The sequence below is a fragment of the Fringilla coelebs genome (genome assembly GCF_963513975.1).
Source record: "Fringilla coelebs genome assembly, chromosome: 2".
NCBI lineage: Eukaryota > Metazoa > Chordata > Aves > Passeriformes > Fringillidae > Fringilla > Fringilla coelebs.
Window position 1 is genome coordinate 64,227,418 of NC_140029.1, and position 14,494 is coordinate 64,241,911.

The window sequence follows — 14,494 nt, forward strand, 5'->3', positions numbered from 1 at the left end:
TGGGAGACAATCATGCACTTCCCTGGGCCTTTGGTGTTGGGTTTGGTGGGGGTGGTGTGGGTGTATTTTTTTTTTTTGCTATTCGTTTAGGAGGGCATGGGATAAGGACTGTTAAAAGAAGTCCTCTTGTTGCCTGAGGCTTTGGCACTCTGCTATTACATTTCTATTTCTTTTCCCTGAAATGCAAGCTGGCCCAGAAACTAGTTCTGGTTTTGATTTTTGCTTTCATATACTTTCTTTCAAAATTTATTGGAGAGATGGAACTCCTCATCACTGGTTCCAGTACACTGGCAGCGGTTCATGAGCTGCCACCAAGTATGAAAGATCCTTTATTCACAGTAGGATTCCATGTCACTAAGCAGGGGAGGTCAGAATCTCTTCCCATCTCTGCAAAAAGTCTCTGGACGGGTTTAGGGATTTATATACTGTATAATCCAGTCTAATGCAGTTGTTAAATAATTTTCCTTATCCTACTTCTAATGGCAGTGTGTCCCTGCTAAAGGTGATAAAGCCATCAGTGGTGAACTTGAACTTCAAAGGCTACTATTGTCACTTTTGTTTCATGACATCAGGTAGAGCTTTTGCTGTCACAAATGCAGATATTTAGTTTCTACAGAAACATGTCTTTTGAATACTTCTGAATTGTCTGTTATTGGATATTTAGGAATAGATGTGGTTTCTTTTCAATGTTAAAGAAGTCTTCAGTGTATTGATGGTAAGAATATGTGCTAATACTCCATTAGGTATGCCTGAAACCTCACAGATTGCTCTAACGCTTATATAACATTATCCTAATATCTTTTTGTTTCTTCTGTCAGTGAATAGCTGGAGGAGTGTTTTAAAGGACATTCCACAATAGTTTAGTGTATTCCTTTTCCTTTTTCAAAACTGTTCTGAAACTGTGTTAAATCAGTTCTGTAGTTATAACAGTGGACAGTAGGAAGTGTTTCTTTTTAACCGTCATTTGCACTGTTGACATATCCTCCTTTCCCAAGGAGCTATAACGTGCAAAGGGTCTCTGAATAAGCCTGATGACTTTCGGAAGTGACAAATTAAAGTTTCTGTACCTCTGTAATTTGTGTCCTCACTACAAATAAGAATAAAACTATAAAATAGCAAAATAGAAAACTTTAAAATAATTTCACATTTCATTTGATGCTTAGCGGTTTTGGTTACTCAGCAAAACAAGAGATTAAATAATCCCACAGTACATGGTCCAAGGTACAAACAATAAGGAATACATTAAAATGCCAAATACCGATGAAATAATGTAGCAAATTATTTGTGTTGAGGGTTACCTCTCTTCTGTTATACTCTGGTGTATGTCTGGGGATTGAAGGTGATAGTGTTACAGAAGTGCATCTCAGCAAAGAGAAACTTTTTAAAAGACAGAAGTGAGAAAGGAAAAAAAAAAAAGAACAGGAGAGGAAGGACCTGTTATGGGAAACAGATATATTAGATTTCCTCAGTCAAACTGTGAAACTAGAACTGGTGGGTTTATGGATATTCTGGAGAAAATGAAGTGTTATAGGGATCTTATTTCTTGAGGATCTCCCTACCACAGATTTCCCAGTATTGCAACATGCAAACGTCTTGGGCCAGTGTTTTGGCCCATCAGCATGTCTGTAGTGTGTGCAACACCAGTGTTTGTCTTTTGCCCTAATTTCATGCAAGGCATAAAGGAGAAAAGACAGGAGCCCTGCTATGAGTCACTCACAGAAACTCAACTCCAGCATTCCAAGCAACACTGAGTTTTCCAGCAGTGAGGTGATTGCTCAGGCCAGAGTAGGGATAGAGCATCCAACCTGGCAACATTGTGCATATTTTCACGAGGCACACTGCAGCCTAGATGCACAAAGTTGGATTTGTGTGAACAGATTGTTTTTATCAGAAATGAGATATCAGTGACTGAATAAGTTTCTGTAGATGGTGATGCACAGAGCTGCCACACTGAGGTGGACGTGCTGCTGTTGACATTGGCACCTCCATGAGTAGTAGGTGCCCAAGTGAGCTCACCTCCTGCACAGCCTGGCAGTGTGCTTGAGACCTGCTGGTACATCCACAGCCACCTGGACCTTAGCTCATTCTCTTCATCATAACAGAGAGAAGCAATTATTCTTTTAAAATCTGCAATTTTCACATCCCCTTAATCTATGAAGACATAGCCTGTCTTTTGTATGGCAGAATTATTTCTATATAGCCTGTCTCATTTAAAAATAAATCATCTCTGTTATGAAAAGACTAGAAGAATATCCATCGATTTGACAGCTTCTTAAAATCTTTCCAAGTCAATTTTCTGGCAACAAAATGAAGGGACAACTCATTTCCATGGTGATGCTGACTGAATCACTCTAGAGCAGCTGAAGAATGCATCCTGACCCAGGTGGGTGCTGTTTAAATCCAGTAACCGTGCAAGCAGCAAGTACTCCTCGTGCTAGATATCCATAAAAAAAGCTTATTTTCATTCATGTTTGAGTTTCTTTCCTTTGCATTCTTTAGAAGCTCCAAAAGCTCTGGGTTTCACATCTAGTAGGTAGTATTCTGTGAAGAAGTATATAGAAATGTGTGGAACTTCAGCTGAAAAAGGATGTGCTCTTCCAAGAACCTTTGGCTTCTCCCAAACTGAGTAGTTGGTTTTATTCCAAATCTACTTTGGGAAAAAGTTACCTAGGAAAGGTTGCTGAACTGTGGTAGGTTTCCCCTCTTTCAATAGAATGCTTTTTCTATTTCAGTGATCTTTAAGAGAAGAAAATTCTGAGTCATCATGTCCTGACATAAGGAATAATTTTCATGCTTTTACATGAACTTATAGATAGATATTGGAAATCCATTATAATGCTTAATATAAATTTTAATGTTTGCTTTAAAGACGTGCATAGTAATCATCCTTAATTTTAAAAGAAATTGTTTACAAGATCTTTTATTTTCTCTTATTTCAAATAATTTACTGGGAAGATACTTATTTCTCTAAAGAGTTGCATGACTGACTTGCTGGTTATGTTTCTTTTCACACACCTTACAGTTAGATGACATCTTTTCATAGTATTTTTATTCTTAGAATGCTTTGTTTCCAATTTAGTTGTCATTTAGTCACATGATTTAGTCCTTGAATGGAAATATATTTGACTACATTAAGAAATGAGCGTACTGTGTACATGTAGAAGAGGCCTATATTAGTAGAAGTAGTTTCACTCATAACACAATCTCCAGCAGTTTTTTTCCTTTGTTTGTTTTAAACTTTACTAGAAAATATGTTTTGCTTCATTATCATACATCTAAAAGTGTTAAAATTGATGTAACTGTCAAATTGATTAGAAATTCTGCAGTGGGTACAATTTAATAAACAATAACAAAACCAACCCAAAGCATTCAAATTATTGCCATTTTTGCACATAAAATTCATTTTTATTTCCTGCAGCTTTTGAAAAATCTGTTCTTCTACGCAGTCCTTTCCTAGCAAGCTGAATTATTTGTAAGATGTTGTGCTGGATTTATTATTTGCAGGAGCGTCAGAGTGGAGAGGAGGGGCAATGTTGTTGAAGCCTAGGGATTTTGAAACAGCACTTGAATACCTAGATTGGCATGGTCAAGAAAGGCAGGTCTCTCACAGGTGCATTTCCTCAGGGTAGTTTAATATTCAGTTATTTCAGCTCCCTGTGATTCATCCCATTGTTTTTTGTGCATACTCATTCATTGCCACAATGACCTCACTTGTCAAGGACAAACACATTTGTAAGAGCTCATCCATTTGGGAAACAGTGGTTGATGTGCATCTAGAGCTTCTGGTCAACAGCTATGGTCAGCTGTGGGGAGAGAGGTATTTGGCTGTCCTTCTCACCATCAAAGATACATCAGCCTTGCTACTGGCCAGTGAATTGTGCCTTATAAAAAGTTTTGGCAGCTTTGCTTCAGAGCTGCTGCTGTGTTCAACACAAAAAGGCCATTATACTTTGGACATAATTATAATGAATGTTACATGTTTTGAGTAATTTGTGAGAGCTTTCTAACCTTGGAACTTGTTAACCCAGTGAAGTGTTCATTTTTAGAGCAACATACCCTGTCAAAGTGTGTGCTTGAGATATTTCTACAATGATTCAGCTTGTGTAGTGCCCAAATATACAAGGTCTCAGAATTATTTGCTGTAAAAGGAGTTTAAAGGCAGGGTAAGATGAGCAGAGACTTGATTTTGGACATATGCAATAGAGGAAGACAAAGTGGTACAGCCTTTACTTTGAAGGATAGATTACTAGTTCTTGAATTGCTTTATTATGCATGGCATCTCAATTCAGACTGTATTTGTGTATGTAATGTCTTAGATCAATTTATATTCTATTATGATGTATTTCTTGTATTATGACATTGCTCTGAATTTGTACTGACTAAAGAGGGCTGCAATCTTCTTCTTGAATAAAATGAGGTAACAGTAGAAATGATCATGCAGTCTTTCCCATAAGCTGTAGTTCCATGTTTCGTGTACTGGAAAGAGCCATTCTTGCTTGTTTCTTTTTCCTTAATAGTATCAAGTGCAAGTTATAGAAACAATAGTGTTTGAGATCCCTCCTGCATTTACTGTTGTATAGTAATTTTGATGGAAAAGACTGAATAAAAGTGGGTGATGGGTCAAAATCTATGCTAACATGGTGCTGTCTTGGATAACTATGTTTTCTAGAGAAGGTTAATACATTCAGTGTAAATCAATAAAGCATGAATACAGTATTATATGGAGAGTTTTATGGTTAACATTAGATATAAGGATTAGAGGAGCAGTAATTAGAGGAACAGGGGGCTGTAAGTGAGGTGACAGTGCACTATGCAGAAACAAGTAAGAGGTTATAACTGTTGACACTATCACTAGACATGTTTTGATGAAATTAATTGATGAACTGAAGTTAAGAGAGTGCTTCAAGTATAAGGAGGCTTCAGAGACTGGACCAAAAGAAGCAAATGACAATGAGGGCTGAAATAATAAATATTTAATAACCCAGATGGTGCATCAGTCCAGATCCTCTGCTGTAGAAACAAACAACAATTGTCTCAAATCTCTGAAGGGCATGGATTGAGTAAAAGGCATCTGACAGTATAATATGATTATGAGGAAGCAAAAGTAATCCTGAGATACATTGGGAAGATCTTATAGTAGAGAGGAAACTGCTGATATGTTTGTAGGGAGCACTGTGTGATTCTAAGGGCCTCTATTCAAAGACACCAACTCCAAACTGATGAGGCAGAGGAGACTTGCAATGCTGCTTGTCATATTTGTCATCCTCTTCAGAGGAGGATAAGTTTGGCTTCTTTGTGCTCAGTGACTTCTTCTGATAGCACTCTGTGTGCATGGAGGAGAGGAAAGGTCCTGAAGCTGAAGAGGTCATTTTTGGCACAAATGGACATAACCTTAGTAATAAGCAGCTGAAAATTTCAGAACTTCCTTCTTTATCTTAGGAGTTTTCTTAGGGGCTTTTCAGAACAAAACAACAGGCAGCAGATGGGCCAGGGCCTACCCTGAGAGCAGGGGAAAGGTTTCTGCAGAGACTGGAAGGGCCGATGCAGGAATGTTCTAGAGGGCTACCTGTGGTGTCCCAAATTCTCATGTGAAGCATTGAATGAACAGTCATGTTCAAGTCCTTCTAAAGCAAAGAACTAAAAGCCATGGCAGTTTCCAAATATTGTTGAGATATGTTCAGCTAAGTTGTTGAATACCAAATGGAACCAAGGAGTCTACCCTTATCACCTTACAGAGGTTAATCTGAGGCTGATGTATCAGGCTGGTGTAGGAGTTTGCAGGTTTACTTTCCCTCTCAGCAAAATAATTTAATTTTGAAGAACATGTTGTACATTCATCATGACCACTTTGCTTCTTCTTCACATGTATGTTGTGTTTTCTCTTTTACAGAACAGTTCGTGTCTGGCTGAAAAGAGACAGTGGGCAGTACTGGCCCAGTATATACCATGCAATGCCATGTAAGTATAAGGAGATGTTCAATATCTACTGTGGATTTGCAAAGTAGTTTTGATGAAACTTCATGCTTATGACTGTTTGCACACTTACATCTCTATACCAAATGTTATTCTTGAACAGTCTTCTTGGTACTGGTGAAGCTTTTCAAAGTTACATGCTAATGCTTCTGAGAGGCATCAGAGATTACAGCAGTAAAAGGACATGTTAGCAAGGGATGAGCGTTTAATGCAAACACAGGTTTTAAAATATGGGAACTCAAAATGTGGTCTTGCATTCTGCCCCTAATGGAGTCCATAAAGCTTTGTAAGTCTCCGGTATAAATCACTCTGCCCTTCCTACTGTGTGTGCTCAGTCCATTAGAGTGCAATGGTAAATGGTTTTATTTGGTAAGAACTTAATATTCCATGGCATCTAATGTGATAGAGAGGATAATAGACAGGGAAGGCAGCTCTTCCAATTTAGAAGCAGAATCATTTTACCTTTGCAATTGAATGTGGAAAACCAAATTTCCCTGATGGATCCCTCTGTTACGTCTCCTCTCCCAAAGAGAGTGTTCATGCTTTGAGAAACTGCAGATCAATGTGCATTTTTCCAAGAGAGAGTTGAAGAAATGGAAGCCCTTGCTGTTTGCTGTAGCCCCCGTGTTGAGTGCAGGAATATAATTTTGTAGGTCATCGGAGGCAGGCATGTGCTAATGCTCTTCAGTCAGCTTCAATTAGATGTGCTGGGTTAGCCTGTCTTTGGAAAGCTTGTAAAGCTGACCTTAAATCCAGATTGGGGAGCACATATCAGGTCTCATGAAGGTATTCATACTGTCTGGAGAAAGGATTATTTTAAGCTAAGATAGGTAGATTTGGAAGAGACATCTGTCTCCGTGATAACTAAAATATTTAATAGGTGTAAGTTTTAGTAGAAAAACCATCAATTTGGGACTCTAGGGCAGCCATGGTATTTGCCTGCTTTAAGAAAACAATTTGGGAGAGAGGAGGAACCCCCATCTTCCTTTGTTGATGGACTAGCTCATAAGAACATGTCAATCCTCAAAAGTACTTTCTGCTCAAGATTTTGCCCTAGAAGGTATTAGGAACTAGCTAATGGAGTGGCAGTCTCGAGTTCTGTCATGATCACTGGCAGTGGCCTGAGTTCCCTTGATTGGTCCTAAGAGGTTTGCTTTCCCCAGCCAAACTATTATGAAATGGCCTTTCTAGCTATTTGGCATTGATACTTCTCTTTTTCCATGTGGTATTTTTGTATACATTTGCATATTTGAATATCATTAAGTTCTCTCAGCAAAGCTGTGTTATTGCCAGTAATAACTGTTTCAGTGAAAATGATGGAGTAGGTCCAGTTCCACTGAAGGGGGATTATTTCAAAGCTCCTTCATAAATTTGAACACTTGACAGTGCTCCTTCACTTCATAGGCTGGTAAGCTTTTGAGGCATGAGATACTGAAATTATATTGTGTTATTCAACAATTTCAAGAATCATCAGGTATAATTAACAACTGAAGCAATTGCAATCAGTCATGCCTTTAAGCTTGGAAATCATAGAATGTGCTCTGAGTCAGAATCTGCACAAGTCTGCACTTGACTGAAAATTATGGTTTTGTCTGTTTCTGTGTTGATCACCTTTTTGATGGTGTTCTGCTTTAGGTTCATGCTGGGTTTTGTTGTTTAAAGAACAATGCTGAGAGTTTCTTTGTGTAAAAATGTAGTAGGCATAAAGGTGCCTTTGTGCTGCTTAGCAAGCTGTGAGTGGCAGACCTACCTCTAGATACCCCATTAACCTGAGTTGTAACTGACTGTGGTGATGTGTGACCCAATCTATTTTATGATTTGATATTGGGTAGCCTTAATAACTGAATTTGCAGACTAGGTCCTCTGGGAAATGAGAGGGATGAGGAGCTGGGTTGACAGTGATGTGCTTTGGTCAAGTTCTGTATCCAAACAGGGTCATCAATGCATTCTGAATGTCAAAATCATTAAATACCTAATGGTAAAAAAAGGCCAAGATTATAGATCTCTTCTGAGCTTAGAGGTAGGATTTCTTCTGATTGGGAAAGTTTTATGTCCTGCTTGTGGGTGATTCTATGGTCAAAAAATTCTGGACAACACAGTGGCCATATTTTTGATCATCATCTCCAGCTCATGAGAAAGAAAAAGAGTTCTAGCTGAAACCTTGCCAATCCATTTCCTTCACACCAACGTTGTCTCAACAGCTGGTTAACAACAGAGCTCTGTGAACATGTCACCCTGGTTAGATGTGTACTCTTGATTACATGTGTAACTATGGTTAGATTTGTCACTTTGGGCAGAGGATTAAGAAAACAGCTTAGCAGACACAAATTTATAAAAGGTAAAGAAATTGCAGTCAAGAGTCAAGTAAATTTTTCTAATAAAAAAAACAACAAAACTAAAACACACAAAAAGACCTAAATGCAATAAAAAAACCCTATTACAGATGTGGAATGGAGTAAAGGATTTATTGTACTGGTGAACAATGGAGTATGCAGTCTTTGAGGCAGATAATACACTGCTTGTCTTATGATGGTTTTCGTAACTAACACTTTGCTTTGAACAGGAGGGTGAAACAACTGCCATGCAAAACATTCTCCTTTGGTCTTAAACTGTGTCATGCTTAGGCACATCAGAGGGGAGTCCCAGAAATTGCAGGGACAAAGTCTATTTCTCTTCTGATTCTCTCAGCCTCTAATAAAGGTGACGCGCTTTCGAGAGCATGAAATATATAATTGGGATTTCCCTCAATATTTCATTTTCTAAAGGCAAAAAATCAGTGTTTATTTGCCCTGTATTTAAGGAAAATAAATACAGCCAGACTTCCATCAGGAATATCCTGCTTGACCTCCATAGTAGTTCAGATCAATATTTTTCCAGTCTGAAATCCAAATCATAGCTAGGTTCTTAAGTAGAGAGTCTTCAGAGTGCTGTTATTTTTTCCGGATATGTTTTTTAAAGAGTCTTAAATATCTGAGAAGCTGAATGTTTCAGTTTTTGGGGTTTTTTTTCCTTTTTCTTTTCTTCCCCTCTTTTTAATATGCGTAAGTGCTAAACTACCTGAATATTGTCTTAATTTTACCAGAGTAAGCTGCTGCAGTCTTGTTACAAGTGGCACGACTGACTACATCAGTGTAGCTGGTATGGACATAATTTTAGTGCTGACATAATGATTTTTCTAAGTGCACATGTTACTGAAGTGTTCCCTTGGGAAAAATGATTATAGCAAAATAAGTATCTTTACACTGCTATGACTGTGTACACACGGGTCTGGAATTCAGGAGTTACTTCTTTTGTAATCATGTCAAGCAATTGCTTGCATCATTTGCATCTGAAGTGTTTGGGAAAAGCATACTTCAAATAATTATTTTACCTTACGAATTTCTCAGTGAGCTGTTCATTGCCTTCATTGGTACTGGTAGCTCTTTCAATGTATGCTCTGTCCAGCATTTTTAAAAGCTGCTGTGTGATACACCTGTTCTGGCATTAAGTGCCTTTAAACTTATTTATGTTTATTATGCTTAGAATTGGAGAGTTTCCTGTCCATTTTTTTCCTACAGCTCTTATTTCACTACAGGCATAGAAGCCTCAACGTAATAGTAGTCCACCACTTTTGGAAGGGGTGATTCCAGTTTGCCTTTTCTAAGGGAAGGTGTAGGAAGGAGCAATTTTGTCACTGTTACTAGGCCTGATTTAATTGTTTCCTTTGTGTCAGTTTCCTTGAACTGAAGTTTTTTAATTGATTCAGTTCAGTCAGCCCTTCCAGGAAAGAAATAAACTGAGGTGCCTGCCTGGATGTGGATCTGATGGGCTTTCTGTTTATGGTAGTTGTCCTCCAGGAAACATTTCAAGAGGGAGTCAATACTGAAAGTGGAACAAATTTTATTACACAGTCAACATTGACTCTTCTTCATACAGCTTTGCTGCCAATTAAACTATCAAGGAAGATTTGCTAAGCTATGGGCTGTTTAGTCCTAAGAGAGACATTTCACAAATTAAGATACTGGATTACAGTACCGCAAAAGAGAGGACTCCAAGCTTGTTAGTAACACAAACATGCAAGCAATCACAATGGACAGTGGAAACCAAGAGGGGGGAGAAAAGGGGAACTAAAAGTGCATCTGACTGTACTCTAGATTTATCATAAGAATATGGTTTATAAAGCTTTGTAACTCTTACTGTTATCCTAGCTGCAGTTGGGAATTGCTCCTGAAAAATAATTCCTGAAGGTTTATGTTGGGACAGCAGGATTCCCAGCTGCATGCAGCTGTGTTGGGTAGTAAAAGCAATTCCTGCTTTCTGAATGTAACTTCACAATTTTTCAATTCAGCCAAGCACAGCTCTTGAATTCTTATTAGGAAACCTGGTTTTACCCTTGACACAAATCCTGCCAGATCCTTGAGGGAGCATACTGAGACCATCTTGTGGGCAATTTCAGCATAAATCCTGATATTTATTAGAGTAATATCAATGTAATCAAGCAATGGTTAGTTTTTAGATAAAAACTTTTATTTTGACCATAGTATGTGATACTGTCATAGTTGCTGTCTGTGATGGAATTGGAGTAGGGGACAGTTGAACTCAGTCCTTAATTTTTGTTGATATGTTGATTCCTACTGGAAAGTTTTCTTACTGCAGGTATAGGATGCAAGCTTCTGACATAATGTAGTGTTTTGTTTTATTGTCAGCACAGTTCAGGCAAATGTAAAAAACTAAATTATTCAGCTAAGTAATCTCTGACTTACACTGAAATGTCAAGTGCCTCTTATATCAAAGCAGCACCATTGCTCTTATATGAAAAGCTTGTTTACAGATAACTAGTAAGAAAAAAATTAAGGAACTGGAGCAAGAAATAGCTATTTTTCCATGTCCTAATAGGATAGGGTTGAATGAATTTCAAGAACGCTTATTTTAATGCTTGTCGATTGGTAAGCTCAAAATGCTGCACAGCATCATAAAGCATGTTAGCTAATTTTAGGCTTTCCAGAACTTCAAGAAAATGAGAATCACGGTTTTGTTAACTTCATCAACATGTTCATTTTTTTCAGCTCCATGTTCATGCATGTCTTTTAACCCGGAAACCAGAAGGCTGTCCATAGGTCTAGACAATGGTACAATCTCAGTAAGTACATCCAAAGATTTCTAGTTGAAATGCTTCCTTTTTGAGAAGTATGTGTGTGATGATGTGGTGAGAATATTTTTGCCTAGTGTTTGGGAAATAGACTTTTTAATGATAGTGGAACTAAATCTGTAGTACAGAAAATGTTAGATTATTACAAATTTAATTCCAGCTGCCACAAAGAGATTGAGTGGGGTTTACCATATTTATTGGGCAAGTCAACAAGCTGTCTTAATTTGCATATCTCTTTAAAAATAACACAGAAAAACAGCTGTTGTTTTATTAAATTTAAGTTACTTGTTAATTACATGATACCAAAGTTTTCTGAAAGCAGCAGTTAAGAGGAGGAAAAATCATCTTCTTAGAGGCAGACGGTGGATTTCTGCTTCATGTCTATCTGCTTTTCCAGACTTCAGAGTTCAGATTTTGTTTTCCTCTCCCTTCAGAGGAGTTGCTTCTAATTGGCAGTGAGGTTGCTGAGAGATTTGGTTTATTGACATCTGAGATAGAGATGTGTGGAAAGAAAGTAGGATATTAAAAGAGAAGTGTGTCTGTTAGATCTGTGATAGAGGGCAGCAGTTTACCTTATTAATTGGATTTTGCTTGTGGCATGATGAATAAAAAGCTGTATCATTTTGGAAGAGTGGAAGAGTCATGGGTCAGAGGTATTTTTCACATATGCCTCATCAATAGATTCCTCTTCCAGTTTAAGATCAGTTTACCATCACTTCAGATATTTCTGCTGTTATCTCTGCCTTATGGGCCTTGTAACTGAATGAGTGTTTTCAGGCTGATAGAAGGGGCAGCTGTCTGCACTAAAGACAGTATGGAAAGGGGATGTGACCCTTTTAGCTGTTGCATGTAAGCTCCATCAAAGATGTGAAGCTTTTGACCTATAAAGTATTAATGCCTAGTAGTAGAGTTTTGTGTGCCTGTAGGAGATTTTTACTTTTGTATGTAGGAGATGGGATAGATTCCAGAGAATTCTCTGCACCTCTGAAATTCTCTCCTTCCCACTCTGAAATAGCTGAAATTTGCTGGTCCTACTAGGCAGTTTTGTTTTCACCAGGCCTTTGAGGAATGTGAAGGCAGCTGTAAATAATGTATTTAAATACTCTGGCATGATGGGAGATGTGTCCTTCACCTTCGGGTCATTTTGTTTTGAAGAGTCAGAGGATGCTTCAAAGTAAATGGGGTCAAATATTTTCCATTCTGAAGCTAAAAAAGGTAAATGAGATATGCAGGTGATAAACCTGCACGTGACTTTGGCTATTTATAGGTTTTCATTGCCACATCTAAGGCAGATTCTATTTGTTGCTAAGCTGGGTTTCTCTTTTCCCAGTCTTCTGGATACGAGTATAGAGGAAGGGGGAAGTGCTTGTTTGTGTTGCTTGATTTAGTCTTAAGCTGCAAGCACTTGTGTGGTGGGGAAAAAATGCACTCCACAAATTTGTACAAAGGATGAAATGTTTTCATCTGTAGCAAACCTACAAATGACTTTTAAGAGTAGCCACAACTGTAATGTGCTGCAAGAAGTGGTGGAGATGGGAATGGATGAGCAAGGGGAGCCCTGTTTTCAAATTCCAGAAATACTGGGGCATAGAGAACACCCCCAGATACTTGAATGTGGGTTACAATGTTTCTTGAGGAAAGGATTTTATCCTTTCTTGAGGAAAAGATAAATTTTCTTTCCTGGGCCCAGCTATGATGTTTTCCCTCCAGGAATACATAAGCAGGGCACATTGACCACAAAATAAGAGAACTTACTGCAGCAAGGTGACCTTAGTACCCTTATTTTAATTTCCTCAAAGGGGAAGTACAGGCAGTTTGCTTGAGCAGCTTGAAATATTTGGAATTAGTCAGCTGCTCCACATTAGCACTTCTGTAATGCCCAGCACACTTGGCTGCTGGGTGCAGGGCCAAACAAAAACACAAACAAAAAACCATCCAACCATGCCAATAAAACCCCGACAATTATTCTGTACCTTTTTACCTTTGGGTAAAAAGATAGGATTCCTGGTAAGGGCTGTGAGCTGATAGTCATGAGAATGACACATAATCTCAAATGATTTTTTTTTACAGTGCAAGGAAGTACTTTCTGGTGTAAATGGAGATAAGAAAGTGGAACTGCCTTTTTTTATTCTATGTGAAATTTTTGTAAGCTGTATGTATTTTGGTTATGAGTATGGCACCTCAGGAATGCATGTTCTGCATTTTGAGAAGGATGGGCAGCACTGTTGGCACAGAAAGAAGTTCCAGTGAAGCCACCTGAAGTGAGCTTATATGGCCCCCTCTTTTGTGAAACAAGGCAGCAAGTTCTGCTTCTACAGAGAAGAAGAGATTGGTTTAACCTTTTGTCACTTCTCAGCATGGGGGCTGCACAAACATTTGTGCAGCACAGCACACCATTGTCTCGAGTAAAGATTGTCTAGCATCTTGCTTGAAGAGTGGTGGCACCTAATGTAAAAAACCCAAACGTTCTGTGATCTGCTTTTTTTACAGTTGGCAAATTTTTTTGAGAAGAAATGACATCTTAGGGACTGCTTGAAATCCCTTTTGGAAGCCAAAAGACTTTATCCTGGACATAAATTCCTTGCTCAGAACTAGAAAAAAACATACTTTAATGGCTGCGAGGTTCTTAAGATAGCACAAGAAACAGAAGAAGGGTCTTCTACTTCCAATAAACAGGAGACTTCCAGTGCCAAGATGAGATTTCTCATCTCTTTCATCCATATGAAAACTCATTTCCTAGATAAAGTTAAGCATTAGGTTCTGCAGCCAGTAGAGGAGAGATGAATTGTCTTTGGATGCACCTCCATTAGTTTTTCTAGAAACCATTATGAAATGGCATAAATTTCTTTCTTCATTTTTGGGGAGATTGAAATGAGGGATTTAATTTTTAGGTAGCTGAAGATGAATTAAATTTCTCCTTTTTTTGCTGACTGTGCCTACGTCTGTATGAAGTTGTTATGTACTTTGAGCAGAACCACAAGGACAACAGGGCAACAGAATAATCCCTTCAGAATTTGTCCTTGGAGCTGGTACTTATTAAGATAAATTCATCTTCCATCTCATCTGATCTGGCAGCTGTCTACAAGTTTGACCAGGTCATTAACAGAATTTTGAATACCTGAAACCGAGTCAGGGTCTACCTGCTGACGTACAGCCTTCTTCTCTGTGTTGTGGGGAGTTTAGTGTTTTTTACCTCAAGAAATGACATGAAATTATATAATAAATAGAGTGAAAATGCTGTCATTTTTTATAGAGACTTGGGTTTTTTTCCCCAACAGATATAGATGTAGTGTCTGACAGAAGATTTAAGAGTTTTCATTCTCTTCCATTTCTCAAGCAGATTTTTTTTGTTCTCTGGAAGACCTGAGAGTGCAGTCAGTCGCTTGTGTTAAC

General features: G+C 38.2%; 1 protein-coding gene across 1 annotated transcript in view; it reads left to right on the plus strand.

Annotated features, from left to right (window-relative positions):
- The window catches only part of WDFY2 (WD repeat and FYVE domain containing 2), a 58,694-nt gene that overhangs the window by 24,225 nt on the left and 19,975 nt on the right, over positions 1–14,494 (plus strand). Inside the window, exons 2-3 of the mRNA XM_084227102.1 lie at positions 5,891–5,958; positions 11,019–11,092. Of these exons, the coding sequence (XP_084083228.1) occupies positions 5,891–5,958; positions 11,019–11,092 (142 nt within the window). The remainder of the gene's footprint in view (positions 1–5,890; positions 5,959–11,018; positions 11,093–14,494) is intronic.